Source organism: Dermacentor albipictus, chromosome 8, assembly GCF_038994185.2.
Source record: "Dermacentor albipictus isolate Rhodes 1998 colony chromosome 8, USDA_Dalb.pri_finalv2, whole genome shotgun sequence".
NCBI lineage: Eukaryota > Metazoa > Arthropoda > Arachnida > Ixodida > Ixodidae > Dermacentor > Dermacentor albipictus.
The window spans coordinates 28285354-28305701 of NC_091828.1; the positions used below are offsets into that span (position 1 = coordinate 28285354).

General features: G+C 47.5%; 1 protein-coding gene across 1 annotated transcript in view; it reads left to right on the forward strand.

The window, feature by feature from the left end:
- LOC135905248 (serine/threonine-protein kinase LMTK1-like) overlaps positions 1-20348 on the forward strand; it is an 89493-nt gene that overhangs the window by 46274 nt on the left and 22871 nt on the right. The window contains exons 12-14 of the mRNA XM_065436259.1: positions 5127-6706; positions 9336-9645; positions 17954-18269. Coding sequence (XP_065292331.1) covers positions 5127-6706; positions 9336-9645; positions 17954-18269 — 2206 coding nt within the window. The remainder of the gene's footprint in view (positions 1-5126; positions 6707-9335; positions 9646-17953; positions 18270-20348) is intronic.

The following is a 20348-nucleotide window of genomic DNA, read 5'->3' on the forward strand; positions in this document are numbered from 1 at the left end:
CTCGCGATTTCGTAGGTCTGGCTAAAAACAAAAATTGATAAAGCAACATAAGTTCTCTAAATTTATCGCATAACGTAAACACATCGCAAATCAGCGAGTCAGCTTAGCGTGATGTAATGTAAACAAATCGCGATACGCGCCGCGACCAACTACATCCGAACAACTTGAGGCAATACTTTACCCTGCAGGGCATGTGCAGTTCAATTCTGCTATTTTTGTCTCGTCGGTCAAATTCAGGTCGAATCGGTGTGGGTCTTTACTAAGCGCGGACGACTGCAGCACGAATGCGATAACGTGCACAGGACCGTCAGAGCAGAAGGTGGAAGCGACGGCACTACACTCAATGATGTGGCCCGCCGCAACGACTTGGTCGCCTTCGACGAGACACCTGACACCGTCCCTAACATGGTTGAGAATTGTGCTTAGAGGCAAGGGTGCTGTAAAACGGAAAAGGAACGCATGTTAACCTCACAACACGTTGAAAGGAGACGAGCACACATGGTGTGGTCGCGTTAAGCAAATGCTTTTCGCATCAGTACACTAAAAACGTACAGCGATTTACTTTGCGAATTTCCGTTACAAAAATGAAAGAATAGCAGGTTGAGAGGTTACTAACCATCGAACAAACCGTCCTCATCGACATCCATCGTGATTTCGCGAACTACGATCACTGCACACTGCGGCTGGAGCGGCGATGGGCCACCGGCATCCACACTTCGGAGCTTCGTCACCTCGCCGCTAGGAGCCGACTCTGTTCGATCTCGAGGCCAATAGAGTCAGTGTATGAGATCGTCTGAAATTTCGGATGCAAGAACCCTTCGCCATCCCATTTTCTGGACCGTTCGCCTTGACTGCAGGTGTGAAACGACGTTAATTAAAGCCACCTGTGCAGCAGTGCTAGGCCTAGCTGCTTTGACATTCGCTATTAAGCTTCTTGCCGTTCCATGCCATGTTTTTCCTTGAAAGAATTTGCTGCGCTTAGCAATGGCACTGACCCCGCTTTTGTGGCCCTTGCAATTGGCTTCGAAGCTTGGAAAGCACAGCACGTTGCATAATGTCGGTTCTCGAAAGTCAGATTTGCCTCGGTACAGCAATGTTATGCGGTGAAGCATACTAAATGTGGCAAGAGGCAATTTTCATGGGACAAAGTGTGTATTCCTTAATTATACACGCGTGCACCCGCCATCTCCTGTCACAGCACAAGCACCGATATGCCTAATAATATGTGTACTGGCAGGCTTTCAGAGCTTTTTCGGATGTGCATGTCGCGATCTGAGCCCATTAGCACAGTAAAAGACGAGCATTTATTTTTTCGGATGTTTTCGTGGCCCCTAGAGTGTTGGAAGAATCGGACGTTGACTGTGCAGCTGACCAAGCGGAAAATTCCAATGGTCGGTGGGGCGAACACGCAGCAGAAGGAGGGCAATAACAGAAGGGAACTACGCATTGAGGAATGAACGGGAAAGGAAGCGTTCCACCGCCACTTTGAAGGAGCTCCAGCTCAAAAAGCAGAGTGTTGGCTGAACCCCGAGATGCAGGTGCCCCTCATCCTAACTAAAATAAACTCTTTAAAGCAGTGAAACACAACAGTGAGGCGTTGTGCGCGGGCTGAGAGTACATCAGGGCAGTTGAAGTTGACACACCATCTGTTGTAGAATCTCGGTTGTGACAAAGTTCGGGCCTCATGCCACTGAGCTTGCTATCAGTTGATAGAAATAGCTCATATTCCCTTCAGTCTGGGCGGCCACATTTGTGGATGCGACCTATTTTTACCATTTCTGTGCAGTGGTAGCAAGGAATAGAGCACAAACATTAAGCTTAGGGTAAATCGAACATTCTGATAACCTAAATTACTTCCATTTTACTTCTGAATGATATGTATCGTTGCAGAATACCGCTTTGGTGAAGGCAATGCTGTGTTTTACATGACGTTTGTCTTGGGGCATGTCGGTAGCGACCTCGAAATATTTTTTTTTCTTTCTTGAAATACTTGAGACCGATGTAGAATTTGTGGTTATAATTCGAGTGGGAGATTTAATACTTTTTATCAAAAATTGTAGCGCGACTGACTTTACAATATTCAAATGTATAGTTTACTCTGTAATTATGATGACTCATCATAAAATTATCACGAGTGATTTTTCCATCTTGATTTGCTTCAGTGGAGTCTCAAGTACCATCTATTTTTCACACATGTATCGACAGTCGATCATAATTCGTGACTAAAAGGGATAATTGAAAATTTTTTCTGTATGCATCCCCTTTTTATTCGTAGTTGAGAATGTTCAACTCAATTTACATTGAGTTCTACCATGTTTTAAAGATGTTTTATTCTATGTGCATTTTATTAACCCCTCCCTTCTGATTTCTTTTTGATTAAAATAAACACTACTTACTATTCAAACTGGATTAAGTTGTTTTTAAAATTTTTAGCATGCTTACTAGAGAGTGACGAAGTGAGGTGACATGGTGTCAGCCCTCTTGACGTAAAACAAAGTTCTGTCTCGGGGAATTTTGCAAAGACACTAAGGGAATTTAGAAATGCCAGCTTGGTAGACACCACATCAGTTCATGTCTGTGTACCAACACGATTTGCCTGCCTTCTGGCGGCTAATCGGCCTGATCTTCGCTTGTGCTTTTGCACTTCCTGAAGTACGTGCTGCTTTCGTTGTTGCTCCCTCTGTCCACACCAATTAGCGCTTCGATTGGTCCTGTTGACCTGGATGAACCTTTTACTGACAGGGGCGGCTCCGGCAGACTGCTGCCTTTCTGCAAAATGTGATGTTTGGGTGCTGTGTGCGCGATGCTCGCATTGGGCCGGCATTGGGCCAACATGCAGAAGGGCCGCAGCGGTTGCGAAAACTGAGTCCAGAACTGCCTTAACCAGGGTGGCCCAAGCGCGATGTGCACGGTGCACCTTTTGCACCGGAAACAATGAAATAAGGCGCTCGCTTGCATGGTGTCGAGCATGGGGGCCTAAGCGGCACACGCGAGGTGCTGTGCAGGTCTCTACAACCAGCATAATGGATGTTTGAAAAATTGAATAGTAGATATTCGATTTGTGGATTGAATTATTCGAAATGTTTGCTGTTCGATTCAAGTTCAGTAATATTAGAATATTCGAGCAGCCCTACTAACTACATTAAAGCAGAGACAGTTAGATATGCCAGTAGCATGAATAGTAAAGAAATGACAAAGCATTAACGATAACAAAAATAGCAGACTCGCTAAGTATAATTGTACCAAAAAACAATGTCAAAATACCGTAGTTATTCAATTATACCATGCACCTTTTCTCCAGGAAAGGGGATGTAAATTTTGTCCCAACGTCAGTTGGGTATGATACTATGTTGTAGGCAAAAGCAACTTTTTGTTAGCGCTATTGTCACTGCAACACGCTAATAGAGCAAGCTCCCTTACAGGTCCGTAATGGTGATGATCTGTTTTCCTTTTCTTTCCTTTATGAAAGCTCATTCAAGAGAATTGTTTGGTATGCTAAGCTAGCAGCAACAGAGCCACATCACGCCTTAGCAACATCCTGGAGAATTGCATGCATTGCAGGATGAAATGAGCAGTTGATTAGTCAAGGCATGGCCCGCCATCCCATTTACAATGGTTGCAGAGTCGTTCAAAAGATGTGAAAGGCAGTCGACCACCTGGAGGGCGACATGTTGCGGTCTTATATACAGCTATAGAGAGCTCTCCGAGAGTGATGATGATGAACATTAAGTGCGAATAAATTTCCATTTTCTCATTGATACACTGTGATTTTGTTGTAGCCCTGGAAGCTCCACACTCTTGCTCTGTGCCTCAGAAGCAGCTTGCACTGCGTGGAGATTCTGAAATTCTAAAGCCATTCGATTCACCCGTCACTTAAGTGCCAATTTTGAGATTGCGCAGAACCTCTTGCACGAGCTGTGCACTGTCTATCTCCTAAGTGGAGGGCATGCTCGAGGTCGAATCCCAGCCACGTCGGCCACATTTCATTCGGGGCGAAATCCGAAAATGCCAGCGTCCTGTGAATTGGGATAATGTTAAAGAACCCCAGGTGGTCAAAATTATTCCGTAGTCTCACTATGGCATGCCTCATAATCGTATGGTGGTTTTGGCATGTAAAACGCCAGAATTTAATTAATATTTGTTGAGATAGCAATTGTATGGACAGTCCAAACGCATTTCTGCCGGTGCGGTGAGATTCCGTATAGAGCCTAAGGGTGATAAAATCGTCGCTGTGCCCCATGTGCTCTGTGTGCAAGTAGAAGCCTGCGAGGGTGAGCCGGCAATCGTGGCTCAATCTCGCACACGCAAGTGAGGAAAGCAGGGAGGAAGCGAACTGCCTTCCATCATGCACAAGGGTCTGCAGGGATGGTTGGGAGGCAGGGGAGGAGGGGAGGGTGCAGTTCTGGGCCGGGCGGCGGCACACACCTGCCTGGGTTGTTGTGTCTAGAAGGCCATCTGCGACAGGAAGAAAGTCTGCCGTGCGCTCTGTTTTCGCGGCTAAGTTCGCCTTGATGTGAGACGCAGCACGAAGGTCGACTCGCTCACTGCTGCTGCCGGGATTCTTCACTGCAGCATTTTGACAGCAAGTTTCCGCTGTCATCAAGTGTGATGTGTTCGTGTTTGCCTGTGCACGCTGACACCTTGCTTGTTAATTTAGTTAATACGCCTATGTTCACAAGGTTATATGGCTGATAAAACTACTATCCTTACTTCGTACAGCTAGCTGTCCACTAATTTGTTATCACAATCAATGCCTTGCGTTTCGGGTGAAACTGCGACCTTCTTTAATTTAACAAATGCAAGTGTGCAGACATCATGAAATGAATAGCGAGGCACAGCACACTCTTAATTACTTCGGGAAGTGGTGGTGAATCGATTAGACCGACTCACCACGGTAGCTTAGTGGCTGTGGCGTTGTTGCTGAGCTCGAGGCAGCAGGTACGATCCTGGCCATGGCAGCGGCATTTCAATGGGGGCAGAATCCAAAACACTCTAGTACTTCGGCTTGGGTGCAGATTTAAGAACACTAGGTGGTCTCTTAATCAGATCATGGTTTTGGCAGCCCCAGAATTTAAATGTTGAAGTGAATGGACTATTTGACTGCTATTCATTTCTGCTTGTGGCAGGTACCAAGTTGCCACCTGGTGCTGGAGTGAAGTCCCTGGCGAACGGCCATCTGTGCACGAGCTCCGTGAGCTTCTAGGCCACCTTCAACGTGAGAACAGCGATGCCCACGACTTCGAGTCGCGCTGGGCTGCACTGCGACCGGACCGTGTCAAAGAGCACAACCTTGCTCCGAACCACCCTGCTGCGATGTCTCTGTCTCGACTTGGCTTCGAGAGCGACTTCGTGGCTGCCAGCCTCCAGAATCTGCATGGGAGCGCAGAGGACCTCCGCACTGAACCGACCGTGGAAGAGGAGGAGGAACTGACCTCGTTCCACATCTCGGAAGCAATCCGCGACTTGGACGCAATCCTTGCTGCCGAGTCCGGGTCAACAGCATCCGTCGACCTCCCCAGTGAGTCGATGCAGCGGCAGGACAGCCTTGGCACTGAGTCCGTCGACTCGCGGGAGCTTAACTCCCTCGGCTTCAAGAAGAGCGCTTCGGTAGAGGACCTGCTTCGCGAAGGACCCGAGAAGGTGGCAGAAATGTTCCGCATCACCGTCATTGACGATGTGGATGCCAGCGGCAGTGAGCCACGCAGCCTCGGGGCGGACTCTGACATCTGGAGGCGACTCGAGGATGGATCTTCCATGTCTGCTCCTGGGAACGGTGCTCTGAACGGTGGTGTCGGCGGTGGCAGTGTGGTGTCTCCAAACGTGGGTATTTGGGGTGGTGTTGGTGGCGGGGACACGGTGCAAGTTACGGAGGTGGTTCCACGTTCCATTGAAAGCGACAGCGGTTTGCGGAACCCGGCAACACGCGAGGACGTAAGTAGCCGCATCGAAGTCGCGGGACGGTTTGGTGGTGGTTGCACTTCAGCACACGGCTGTTTCCCGACCCCTTCGGCCGCTAACTCCATCGACGGTGGCACGCTGAGCACTAACACCCCAGATGCTTCCTCCGGAGATGTCCGGCGGGAAGCCGACACTGATCTGTGCCCCCCTGTCTTGAATTGCAGCCAGAGCGGCGACGACTCTGAGACGTCGACGCCTGCTGCCGCGGCCCCTGAGCCTGCAACGCAAGGTGGCAGCAACGACAGCCGCGACAGTGCTTCGTACGTGACGGCGCCGGAGTCTGAGGAATCGAGCTTCGAGTTGGTGCCGGAACTGTTGGAACATGCAGCGTCCGAGTCGGAGACTATGTTCCTGACTGCCATGCCTGACGGCGACAACACATCAGAGTGCTCTGATGCGACCCTGGCAGACGATGACAACTTTGCGAGCCCGCGGGCACATTGTGTGCGTTCTTCGACACCGACGGGTGACTGTCCCAGCCCCAGCGTGTCTCCCATCCCAAAGTGTGCATCGTGGAATCTCGCGGATGACATGGAAGAGTCGGCACTTTCGGACCTGACGGTGGACGATGATGTGGGGAAGGGGGGTTCCTCTTACGAGGATTCGCTTGCAATCACTGAGAACTCCACAGTAGATGAGATGCGCAGGATTGCCAATGAAGCAGCAGCACAGCACCGGCACGCAATGCAGAATGGGCCGGTGTTGGCCAATGGGCATTTGTGCAACGGACTGGAAGCACCGGAGGACGGTGAGTTCTTTGGCGGGCATGTCTTTCGTGATAGACATTTAATCTGTTCAAGTCACCTCTGGTAGCTCCTGTTAGCAAGCTCAGAAGTCAAATCAGAAGTTAAAGTTGCCTGAGAGGAACTTTTAACAGGCAACTTATCTTGTTCATATGTGTTTGTTTTCTGCTATTCACTGTTTTAATTTGAATGTCTGAAATCATGTTGTGGCATGTCTTATGAGCAAATACAGCTGGTCTTTTCTAAGCCCAACAGGCAGGTGTGGAAGAGCTCTGTCATTTGTGCTATCCTGCACCAAACCACCTGGGATATGCCAACCTGCTCTGGAGCATGAATTTCAAAAGTGATCGCTCAATATTTGAAGACGATCAAACAGTGCAAAAGACTAGGCAAAGTGTTGACAACAGACTCGGTACTGGTAACAACCTGTCTTCATTGCATGCTATAACTGCAAATATAGGAGGGATAATCTGCACAGAAAATGTAAAAATAATGAATTCACCGCAGCCCACTGCTGTTCGGCAGGCTATCACACATTAAGTAAATAGCGCATTTCACGAGAATGTAGTGATGTAGAAGAAACACTGACTCATGAATCACCCTGTTGGTGTATGTTAAATGTGGAATATAGAAGAAAAAAAAGTCAACGTTTAGTGGGACATGTGGATTCAATGGTTGCCGCGTAGCCATAGCTGTGTGGTGGTGAGTGTTTGGCACATTTGAATTCAGGTGCACTTATATTTTCTTACTTTACACCTGCGAAAATGGGGTGCATGTTAGAATTGTACAAATAGGGTATGTTTCCTTGGCATGTATTCCGACTTTTCTTATTGGAAGTTACGATGAAAGGTTGTTTCGATATTGTACACCAACAAAAATTCATTCGGGAGTTGTGTTGATGACACCGTGATCTTGCGCACATTTACCGCATACGTGATAACGTCTGCTCTTCCAACCAACCAGGTTATGAACATCACGAATTTCCTGTTACACTGTGGCACCCAATGTCATGGTGGATTTTATCAACTCGGTAGACTGTGGTAGCTACTTCCTCTGAAGATTTATCAATGACTGCAATAGTTCTAGGAAAGAGAGCAATGGGTGGACATTAAAAAAAATACGAAAGATAAAAATGTTAGCCTGCAAAGTTCTTAATGCTCTTGTTTTTCCTGTGATATATGGGTGTAAGCCACGGACCTTGTGGAAATATGAAACCGAATTCCTTCAAGCTTTGGTGTGGATGCTTTATAATTTCCTGGACTGCCAGGTGAACCAATTTTCGTTCTTAAACCTTTGAGGGCTGCATTTTTTCTCGGGGTGCGGCCACCCCGGGTCGCATTTTTTTTATTGCAGATTTACATTTTCCAAGTGACTCAGAGAAAAAATGCAAACATAATTTTTAACTGACAATAAATGTGACACAAGTTTCTTTAATGTGTGCAGTTTTGCACATAATTTAATTTTGTATACAGGTATAAAATACATTAAAAAAACTTAGACAACTGTTTTAAATAAGTTTGACACAAGTAGGGCCCATATCTTAAAACGTTGCATTTACTTTTCCGGCTTTTATCGTGTTGAGCTGTGGTTGCGATACCAGCAAAGATGACAGCCGTGTGGGTGGCCTCCGAGCTGCGTCCAAACCGTTGAGCAAGAATAGAAAATTAACTGAATAATTCGAGAATACGGCCCCAGTATCCCACTGTGAAAGGGTGGCATACAAGCAGCTGCAAGCAAAATCAGTGCTGCGCACGCATCAGAAAAACGAAACGAGCAAGAAACTTGCAGCAATCAGTTATTAGATTGATAGGTGAGATTGCCTCAGTCCTAGTGCGTCTCGTAAACAGATGTGCACGTGCAGCAGTATCGCTGGTTTGTGAGGGCCCGGCTGTAAACAAAGTACATTAATTGCATGCCCAAGAGAGAGCAACACACATGAGCATCTCGCGTCAGTGCTTTGAGTGACAACAAACAAGATAGAAATCAGTTTTCCCACTGCCTGTAACTCGAAACGACACATGCGAGTATGCCGATTATGAAGTGTAACGACATGGGCATAAGCACGCAGCCGTAAACTAGACAATGTAGAAATACTTCCAAACTACAGCGGTGACAGCCAGCATAAAGCTAAGCGAGAAATCGCTGATAGTTTTGGCGGACACTGAGGGGCAACAGCGTAACAAGAATTATTTTTTATAAGTTTTGGAAGGTTGCAGCACCTCCAGAGTGATGCTAGGCGGTGCTTCATTTAAAAAGAGCATGTTTTTTCACACGTTTGGTCACCGCTGTACGGGTGACCCTCAAAGGGCTAAGCGAGACTAAACCTGAATGTTCCTTCGAAGCAAGGTCACAGCAGTAAAGCTTTCCAATTTTCATCGTGTTATGTGGGCTGCTGGTTGAGCGTAACTTTAATGAATGCTAATAAATGTTGAATGTAAGAGAAAACAAGCACGCCAGTGCATGAAATGCACTTTTTCAGACAATGGGGAAGGGTCTTAGCGAGCTTAAAAAAACTTGTCTTAAGCAGATCTCGTTGGCATTCATATGTTCATTGCGCTGCTAAGAGTTGCAAGCAACTGGGTGGTACGTAACGTGAAAGACCAGCTGCTTTTTTTTTTTTTTCTTGGCCAGCAGGAGACGACAGTGACGACGAAGGATTGGTGGAGTACGACCTCAACGACGTCTCATCGGTCCTGGAGAGCAGTGTTGAAGGCGGTGGAGACGTGCCGCCGTCACCGCGGTCGGCGTGGCCTCCGCTCGAGGACTCGCCCATGTGCGGGGAGGAAGAGGAGATCCTGACGGTGAACATGCTGACCCACGAGATCACCGTCAGACCAGCCGCGGGAATAGTCTTTGACGACCACGAAGTGCTTGCCGGCATGGAAGAGCAGGAGGACACCTGCAGCCCTCTGGGAACACCTGAACGGAAACACCAGGTCGACAGGTAGGCAAATTTTTTAGTTTTTCACTGCAACAAGTGTAACGGGTTCTCTCGCCTGGTCATTTTGGTGTCCGCCACCGTTCGTTACTGGAATCCCATAATCCTTTGCGAGTTACAAAGAAGGAAATGAAAGAGTAGAAAATATCACTCTGCCGCAAGGATTCAAACTTGCGACCAACAGATTGGCAGTCAGGGATTCTACCTCTCCTAGCCATTCTGCTGACGCTATAGCAGTGGAGAATACTGATCCTGGAGAATGTGATTCCATCAGCAGCTGCCTTGAGTGGCGAATGCCTGCTTGAACACTTGTGTTCTGGATCAAGCCCGCATAGTCTAGCTTCCTGCCTTCCCAGTTGTAGAGCAGTCCTAGTTTTCTTCTACTTGTAATGACAATGATTGAGTGCGTTTGCTTTATCTTCATCAGTCTTGTTCTCGTGCATGACTTCTCTAGTTTGCTAGATGGTGCTGACGTCATTTTTTCTTCAAAGACAGCGTAACGCCTATTAGTGGGTTAGCTCAAACAGAAATTTGAGAAAAGCTAGACGAATCCAGCATTAAGAAGAGAAAGGCTTGTAATAAAGAGCAGCGGCTAATTGTGGTTAGGTAAGGGGAGAAATAAAAGCAGTCATATTATTTTGCCAGCTTCCACAAACGAATACGACTTCCACTTTTACTTCTCAAAAGGAAATTGCTTGCTTGCACCTGTAAATGTTCACTCCAACAAACACTGCGTGAAACAGGCTAAGGCTTAGTGCACATTGCATTTCACCAGCTATCACATCAGTGCTTCTCATTGTGCCCAGGACAAATTTTTTTCCTTCGGGGCAGTTGGTGTTTGCAAAGAGCATGCGCAGAATATTGTTCTTTATTCTGGGTTTGCATATTCAGTAATGAAATTCCGTAATTGTACGTTGTTAGAAAAGTATGGCCTTCGAATGTCTTTCTGCTTTTAAAAGCAGGAAGAGAGACATTGAAAGAAAAGGTGACAAAATAAATGTTTTTTTTTCTTGATTATAACATAGAAAACTGTAATTATAACATTCAAGGTTGCCCTCTAGCGCACACCCAAATTTTATAAATTACAAAATTATATGCAGTCATCATCTAATGTTTCTTCTGCAAAGATTTGGCAGGTTGACATGAATGTTTTGCTCTTTGGTGTTGTGCCGCTGAGCCCGAGGGCACAGAATGACATCCTGGACACCGCGGTGGCATTTTGATGGGAGAAAAATGCACAGCGCTACCACTCCTGCGCCAGATGTGCCAGTTTGCTCCAAACGTGATTTCATGTGCAATCCTGATAAGACGGCACAATTTTACGCCGAAGTGCGCCACAATGACTGACTGCGCAGACGTGAGTGACAAACGTGCGTACGCACATGACTAAAGCCACTTCATAAGTCGAACTTCAGGTTACCTACCTTCAGGCTGACCAAGAATTCGGACTCGACGGGGCCCACCATAAGTCTGAATGATATGGAGTTGGAAATATTGATATTTACCAGAAAACAAGTGACTTTATTCCACGAGTGGCTAAAGAAGCGCGCCATATCTTCGCATGACCTCTTTCGGGGGTACGTTTGCTCTCACGGGATTTCATGTCGCTAGCATTAGGCGCATCGCCGTCTACAAGCGATGGCATTCGTTAGCACTGTGCGAAGAAAGCTAGTGTTCGTCGATGTGTCCAGTGCTAGTCGCACACAGTGTTGTTTCCGTGGTGTGGAACGAGGTCAGTTCCTCCTCCTCTTCACAGCAGTTGAAGTTGTGTGCTGTAGGTGGTGTGCCCATGCTTTGAGGGAGCTTAGTAATATTTTACATTTTCCCACACACATAAGCCACACCAGTAGCTAAAAGGGGCTAATGGTGTCGTCTTCCTGTTAACGTTAACTGCCAAGTTCATTTGTTAAAAGAAAGTCTACAGAATTGACGCGGCATTTCTCATTGTACCAGATTATTGCACATTACATCCAGATTTGAAAAAAAATATATATAGCTGCGGTTTATCTTTAAAATGACCCGAAATGTGAAGGAAAGACATTTGAACTGTCATAGAAATTTAGCAAGGAAAGAACTTATCCACTGTCATGAGTCACCGGCAAAGCATGTGTGCATATGTGAAGATGAGAACGCCGGTCAGCGAAAAGAAAAGTAGACACGCGATGCGAAAGCATGTGAAGCACGAGAGGAAAAAAAAATATGAAAAAGGAGACGAAGGCAGAGGAGCTGGCATTGCTGACGTGGACGAGGAGCATCTCCAGCTGTGCTCTGGAGACGGGAAGCTTCGAGAACCACGATCAGGCGAAGGGACGTCTGAGAGTTCGCTGGCAACAGCTCCAGATCCTCAACCTCGACTACGTCGTTGCGGCTGTGCTCCACAGCCCCGGTCCAGCCCCACGTTGCCTGTGCCACGGAGGCAATCAGCTGGCTACGGTAGCGGCCCAATGCTCGACTGGCCCAGACCACGTCCCGTGCCACGCTGGTCGTGGCAAAAGACAACGACTCTGTCGCTCGCAACGGAGGTCGACACCTACGCTTCGCTGGAACCACTCAGGCCGATGTCTGCGACACTTGATGACATTAAGAAAATTCTATTCCTAAGTACCACTTGTCGGCTAGTTGAGCTAGAAACAGTATATAACCATTATCTAGTTTAGTTTTTATGTGCATGTGAAGAAGTACACAAAAAGTACCGAGCGCAAGAGCAGACGACATTGCGGCCGTCCTCAACAAGAGGAAAAGGAAGACTAAGGAGGCTCGTGCAGCGCATGGAAAAGGGGCTCGGGCATCGGAGATCGTTCGAACGCCGACGCGACTAGGGCCACCGGGCCTTCGGAACCGACATCTCCTGGCGAGGTTCACCTGACCGGGCGTCCGTCTTCGGGACTGGGAACGCCTCAGGTTGCTGCCTTGCACGAGACCCCGGAACGGCCTGCTGCGGCCTCGAACCCGCTTCTACGCGCGTGGTTCGGGTGACCAGGCGTCCGTCATCAAAACGAGCGCCTGGGGCCTGCTCGAGACTCCAGAGTGGCCTGTTCGCATCCACGGAGCTGTGGGCCGTCCACCTTTTCCTGCCCTGTGCTGCTGCGTCTGCTCTACCACCACGCCGGTCATCACTCGACGAGCGCGTGTTCCACTTCAAGAACTCTACGCCTCACCACATTCCGTACTTCAACCGCAACCTCGTGAGACTATGTTTTTTCCCGTTTACGAACAACCGTGTATGTGTGGGGCTAGTTTAAGGTATTCTTCGTGTTTACGTGCCGTCTAATATAATTGTCGTGTGTTTCTCATCATGCACCGTCTCCTCCATCTTCCTCGCGTCACACGCTTTGCAACGTGACGATCCTAACAACATCACATATCTGGCGTCCGCGAACAGGACTGCTCTTACGCTATCGAGAAGAGCAGCACACTGCATATGCGTGTGTGACGGGTGAGGATGGAGACAGACAAGCTTACGGCAATTGGAAAAGAACTGGGGTTGACTGGCCCGGCACTGAAACAATGGGTAGACGAAGAGCGCGCACGCGAAAGAGAAGCGCGTGAAGCACGTCTGGCTGAACGCAATGCAGCAAAAGAAGCTGATGCCGAAGCGCTAGCTAGATTAAAGGCTGAAAGGGAAGTGCTCGAGCTCAAGTTAAAGTTGAGGGAGTTAGATGCGACAGCAGGTAGCATGACTACTGGGCAACTTACAGAGAGAGTGCACGCGGGTGCTACCGAGAGCTACCAAAGTCCGCACAAGCTAATCCCACCATTTAACGAAGAACGCAATGAGTTGGATGCATACATTCAACGATTTGAGCACGTCGCAACGAGCCAGGGCTGGCCACAAGACAAATGGGCCCTATCGCTGAGCCTCTATTTGACAGGCGTAGCTCTAAGTGTTGTCGGCAGAATGGCACCGGATCATGCCATGGACTATGCGACACTAAAACAGACGCTTTTGCAACGCTTCAGGTTCACGGAGGAAGGCTACCGAAGAAAGTTTCGGTCAGCGAAACCCGATAATTCCGAAACTGGTAGACAGTTCGCCGGTCGTCTATTAGGATACTTCGACCACTGGCAAGAAATGGCCAATACAGACCGGACATACGATGCTCTGTGGGACAAGATTGTCTCAGAACAGTTCCTCATGACCTGTCATGAGAAACTGGCAGTCTTTTTAAGAGAAAGGAATTGTCAGGGACTTGACAAGCTAGCGGAAGCTACTGATCACTACCTGGAGGCGCAGGGGTTAGTTAACATTGGCAAAGGTAAAAACGAGAAAGAACCTAGCAAGCCACCAGGTCAAGCTCGAACTCCTGAGCGACAAGAAGAGAAGGAAAGACCACGCTGCTTTCTTTGTGGTAAACGCGGTCACAGAGCTGCTGATTGCTGGACCAATACGAAGGGTCCAAATACAAATACATATTTCTGTGGAAAGTGCCGCCGCACTGGGCATAAGACAGGTGACTGCCCCAAAAAATCCAACAGTACTGAGAAGGCTTCGTGCTCGATGCAACAAGTAGACATGTCCAAGGCAATAACCGAAGAGACACAGACCTTGCGTCGAGTGCCCGGAAGTTTGGAACGCGGGAGAACGCAGACGCGTAAACAAGACGAAAAGTCTATGCCTACTGCCGAAGGTGTGCTTGAAGGACATCCCGCTACTGTCTTGCGAGATACGGGATGTGACTCTATTATTGTCAAGAGGTCCCTTGTACCAGACAATAAGCTGACAGGAAAAATTTCCTCGGTCTGTCTTCTGGACAGAAGAGTGTTGAAGCTACCTGAAGCAACCGTGGAAATCGCATCACCTTTCTTCACAGGCAAGACTCGGGTTTTATGCATGGACAACCCTTTATATGATATTGTCCTGGGAAATGTGAAAGGTGTACGGAATGCCTCCAATCCTGACAATGAATGGAAAAGACATCTTTATACACCGAGCGCTGTGGATGAATCATTTAGAGCAGAAGGTGGAAACTGTTTTAGCAGTGAATCCATCTCTGCTGACACTTTATCATCGTCTGCTAGAGAAACCAGGGACAACTCGGAAGTGGCGGCGACAACCAGACAGCCAAGATCAAGTCCGCCTTCATTACCAGTACCAGCTATAAACCCCCTAGACATCAGCCCAATCAACTTGAAAAGCAGGCAAGGGGAGGACAGCAGTCTACGTAAATGCTTTGAAGCAGTGGACAAAGAGGTGAAGACTAGGTTCGCCGACGTCCAATTCTTTATAAAGGAGGGAATTCTTTACCGAAGGTACACACTGCGGTCAAAGAAACACATGGAACAGCTTGTCGTACCCAGAAGCCTTCGTCATTTTGTGATGAAAATGGCTCACGAAGGGATCCTTGCCGGACATCAAGGAATGAAGCGAACCACAGACCGTGTGAGCGAAGAGTTCTACTGGCCTGGATTCCAATCAGACATCACGCGATTTGTTAAATCGTGCGATACGTGCCAGAGGACTTTTCCTAAACATCTAATAGGTCGAGTACCATTGGGAAGTACTCCCGTCATTGATACCCCGTTTAAGAGAGTTGCCATTGACATTGTGGGACCATTAACTCCCATGTCAGAGAAAGAGAATAAGTACGTTCTGACAATGGTCGATATGGCAACGCGGTATCCTGACGCTGTGGCACTGCCTAGCATTGAAACAGAAAAAATAGCTGAGGCACTTCTAGAGATGTTCTCTCGTGTGGGAGTCCCACAGGAGATCATCAGTGACAGAGGCACATCGTTCTCGTCACGCCTGATGAAGGAGCTGAGCCGTCTTCTCTCTTTTACGCAGTCGCCAACAACTCCGTATCATCCGATGGCAAATGGCCTTGTGGAGAGATTCAACGGCACCCTTAAACAAATGATAAGACGAATGTGTCAAGAGAGCCCGAAAAAATGGGACCGTTACTTGGCACCCTTGCTTTTTGCTTATCGAGAAGTCCCTCAGTCAAGCCTGGGTTTTTCACCCTTCGACTTGTTGTATGGCCGTTATGTCAGAGGACCCATGGCGATATTGAAAGAATTATGGACAGGTCATCATATTGATGATGACGCAAAAACCTCATACGGGTATGTAGTTGAGCTACGGAAGCGTCTTGAAGACACTTGTCGTTTGGCCAAGGAGGAGCTTCAAAAAGCAAAACTTGTACAGAAGAAGCACTACGACCGTAAGACCAGACCACGTCACTTAGCTGTAGGAGACAAGGTTCTGCTACTGCTCCCTTCGGACAACAACAAATTGATTCTTACGTGGAAAGGGCCATTCACGGTACTTGAGAGGAGAACTGACGTCGATTACGTTATTGACCTCGAGCCACGGACGACACTGTTCCACATAAATTTACTGAAAAAGTATGAGCAACGACCACCTACATCACCGCCATTACCGAAAGCGTCAGCTGCTTGTCAGACTGATGACACCGAAAATGATGATCGACATGCGTACCGTTTCAAGGAAAATAACCGGCGGCCGACGCGAGTTTATTGGCATCGCTCTCTCATGGTGTTTTAAACATGGCGTTTCAAAAGCATGAACTTCAAATGGGTGTAACTTTAATGTCGAACAACATTTGCTGGCATGTTAGTTTAGTGGATTTTTGTTTTCACCTTATATCGTGGTGCTGTGACTTCTTCATGTTGTCATTATGCCGAGTGTGCGGTGCTCGAAACTCTAGTGTTGTAATCTTTGGTGTGTTCTTACATGCCGAGTGTGCGGTGCTCGGACCTGTAGCACTGTGGTATTTTTTATGTGTACTCAAACATACCGAGTGTGCGGTGCACGGATTTGTGGTGCAGTAGTAATGCTTTTGTGGTGCGTGTGTGCTACGGTGGACCAGCAGATAGCGAGTACCCTCAAGTTCTTTGAACGAAAGAACTTTCTTAAGTAGGGGGTGATTGTGAAGAAGTACACAAAAAGTACCGAGCGCAAGAGCAGACGACATTGCGGCCGTCCTCAACAAGAGGAAAAGGAAGACGAAGGAGGCTCGTGCAGCGCATGGAAAAGGGGCTCGGGCATCGGAGATCGTTCGAACGCCGACGCGACTAGGGCCACCGGGCCTTCGGAACCGACATCTCCTGGCGAGGTTCACCTGACCGGGCGTCGGTCTTCGGGACTGGGAACGCCTCAGGTTGCTGCCTTGCACGAGACCCCGGAACGGCCTGCTGCGGCCTCGAACCCGCTTCTACGCGTGTGGTTCGGGTGACCAGGCGTCCGTCATCAAAACGAGCGCCTGGGGCCTGCTCGAGACTCCAGAGTGGCCTGTTCGCGTCCACGGAGCTGTGGGCCGTCCACCTTTTCCTGCCCTGTGCTGCTGCGTCTGCTCTACCACCACGCCGGTCATCACTCGACGAGCGCGTGTTCCACTTCAAGAACTCTACGCCTCACCACATTCCGTACTTCAACCGCAACCTCGTGAGACTATGTTTTTTCCCGTTTACGAACAACCGTGTATGTGTGGGGCTAGTTTAAGGTATTCTTCGTGTTTACGTGCCGTCTAATATAATTGTCGTGTGTTTCTCATCATGCACCGTCTCCTCCATCTTCCTCGCGTCACACGCTTTGCAACGTGACGATCCTAACAACATCACAGTGCCTGACTAGTTTTGGGAGTGCTTCCTGTGTGCATAGGCTTTACAATTTGTCAGGGTACTTCGCTGTTCGTTTTCCTTCATTAAATTCTTTTCTTGCGGTAAGTGTTCTTTTAATATGTTTGCATTGAGTTTATATTTCTGGAGCGCTGAAATTCGTCGACACCCACGTAAGTGGCGCAGAACGACTTCTCATGCCAAGTCGTGAAACAAGAAAGGACAAGCTTTTACGTGAGTTGGTACAGTAAGTGGACTCTTGTAATGAGCAGTTCACCATGGTAGAGAAATCTATATATGGATGCTAAAATGCTGACATTCTCTTGTGTGCGACATGTGTCGGAGATGTTTTATCTCTTGACGGGTTAAAAACTTACAATCCTTGCACGAAATCTGCGACTTCATTTAAACTTGATCCCTTCCTGTATACAGCTGTCTTTGTACTAACTTACTTAATAAAACTGAATGTTGGAGCTGTCTTTTTATTCCACGATTAATCATGTATGCTTGTCAGCATTTTCCTGTCTTACCCTGTTAATGTTTTCATTTTTCTGTTCATGCATTTTTTTTCATGTGGCCAGCTTTTTTTTTCTCTATATATATTTTTGATAGCATGGGAAATGCTACTCGTAGCGATTAACGTTGGTACCTTGCAACTGTATGCACAGGTTTGAACGTTTTGCTCGCATTATATTAAACTTGATACAACGTGTCAACAATGTTGTGGCATTTGCAGGAAGCAAGACGGCTTGGACGACGATGCTGAAGACACGGACGACACGAGTAGTACGGGAACGTCGTGCACCTCTACGTCTGGATCGTTTGAGTGCCTGGCACAGGACGAGGCAGATGGCACGGCAGATGGCCCAGCAGACAGCGTAGCGAAAGCAGGAAGCACTGATATGACAGCGTCTCCTGCTAAGCGACCCCGCAGCCTGGAAGGCAGCCCCACCTCCCCGAGGCGTGCCAGCACTTGGGACCGTAGGGCCACGCCCACCAAGTCTGCTCTCAAGTCTGCCAGCGGCAACAGGCGCAAGCCTGTTTCTGGAAAGGTGCGCACCTGAAGAAGATGCCTGTGGCACGTTTTGAGTGTTAAATTTCGGGACCGAGCAGACGTCAAGGCAGGCGGCAGCCTCCTTAATGGCCAGGTTTGGGCATTGCAAGCTGACAAGTGCAGTGGGTAGATCACGCAGTTGCAATCGTCTCTGCAAAGTGTAGTATTTATTTGATTATAAGGCGGCTATGATTATAAGGCGAGGGTGCCGTTGGGGCACCCAAGAAAACGGAACTGAAGTATGCACACTAATGATATAGAGTAGCTGACACATCATTCAGACTCTGCCGGGATTGCCCCAGGTATTGAGTTACTAACACAACCAAAATGCAAAATATCGACCATGAAATGGGAGGAAGGGAGCTTCAACATGATGAGTGTGGCTTAAATGCAAATTTTGCCTTTAGGTGTGGCTTCACAGCAGTACGTATTTCACCTGATAGTGTGCCTTCGTAGCGTCAGCGAAACCACATTATCAGACGAAATTCGTCTTGCCATGAAGGTACACCTAAAGGCAAAATTCACATTTAAGGTGACGATTGAGGCTTTCCAGCTAAGGATTCTTGAAAAAAAAAAAAGAAAGAAGAAACTTTGCTTTATATTCGAATAAATGCGTTTCCAAACAGTTGCATGACACGCAAACGGTTGAAATTTGAAGCAGAAGCCCGCATGCCGTTCCTCTTGACGGAATCTTGCTTCCATGCTGAGGGTCAAGGTGACAGACCCAACTGCCTCTGCGCAAGACGGGCTGCCTGCAACATCACTGATTATGGCATGACATTGTTAAATTGTCCAATGCGGAATGCACAATACTGCCACTGGGAGTGCGTTTGCACTTGCACTTCCATAATGATCGCACCCCGGAATTTCGTCGTCAAAAGCGGATTTTTTTCTTTCCCATTTAATGATCGCACCTCGAACTTGCCGCAGCAATATGTCATGTGCTAAGTCTAGCTAACGATGATCGCGCTTACCATCTGTTGAATGCTATTGAATGCTACGCGAACGACTCTTCAAGACGTACCAAGTGGTCTGCATGCACCAAACATTCTTAAGCATATGCCCCATTTTATTCCTTTCATCACTTTCCGCACTTCCATGAAAAAAAAAAAGCTTCAACCAAACTTGCCTTGGCTTCATTATTTGTAGGCTTTAGAACGGTTGTGGTCAACAACAACAAAAAAGGCGCCTTTCAATTCTTCTCGTCTGCACTCGTGGGCATGCAACAAATCGTGAGCGGCAACGATAGTAGCCACGTTTACACTGATACATTAGAAGTGCACCCTATTCATACGCTGACACTAGTAACACAGCTAAGATATTCGCCCACCCATAGCGGAAGCGTGTCGTATTAACATAGTAGTCAAGGCAAATGCTGCAGTTTCCGTAGCGTGCCCGCCATGGGTTTGTTACTGGTAGCTAAGCACGCCCATCTCTGTTTCTGTACCCTCAAAGTGGACATGGCTACGTTATTGCCACAGACTTTCCAATATTAACGATATTATTTACGACTGATACGGAAGGAACTGTTTCAATGCGCGTAATGCAGTCGCGAAAAGAAAAAAAGTTGCATTTGGCGCATTTGGCTTGCTTAACCGGCCGCCATTTTTCTTTTGGTGTCCCGCACTGTTACAGTGGCAGCCGCCTGTTTGTTGGCTCGTTGTCTTCCTGCAGCAAATGCAGGATGAAAAAAAAAATCTTCTTTTCGTGGAAAATGTAAGCAGCGCTATTTACCCCTGAATTTGCAGCAATTTTTTTTACAAGAAAGTGCGATCATTATGCGAGTAGATACACGGTAGTAAGTAGAATTTATGCAAGACTCTTTTAAACATTGTAACGTCCCGTAAGCTGTAAATTCATATATCAAATTTGGGCACTTTAGATGCTCTAATGAATGCAGCCTACGGAACTGCAATGTCTGTCTTTTGTGCGGAGTTACATATTTGTCAACCTCGTGCTTCAATTTTTTCTTTTTAATGTCCAAATTTCAGAAATTTTTGTGAGAAAATTTCAGACAAAAATAAAGTTTGGTTACTAGAATGCTAGAACTTACTTTTCTCTATCAAACGTGAGGCGT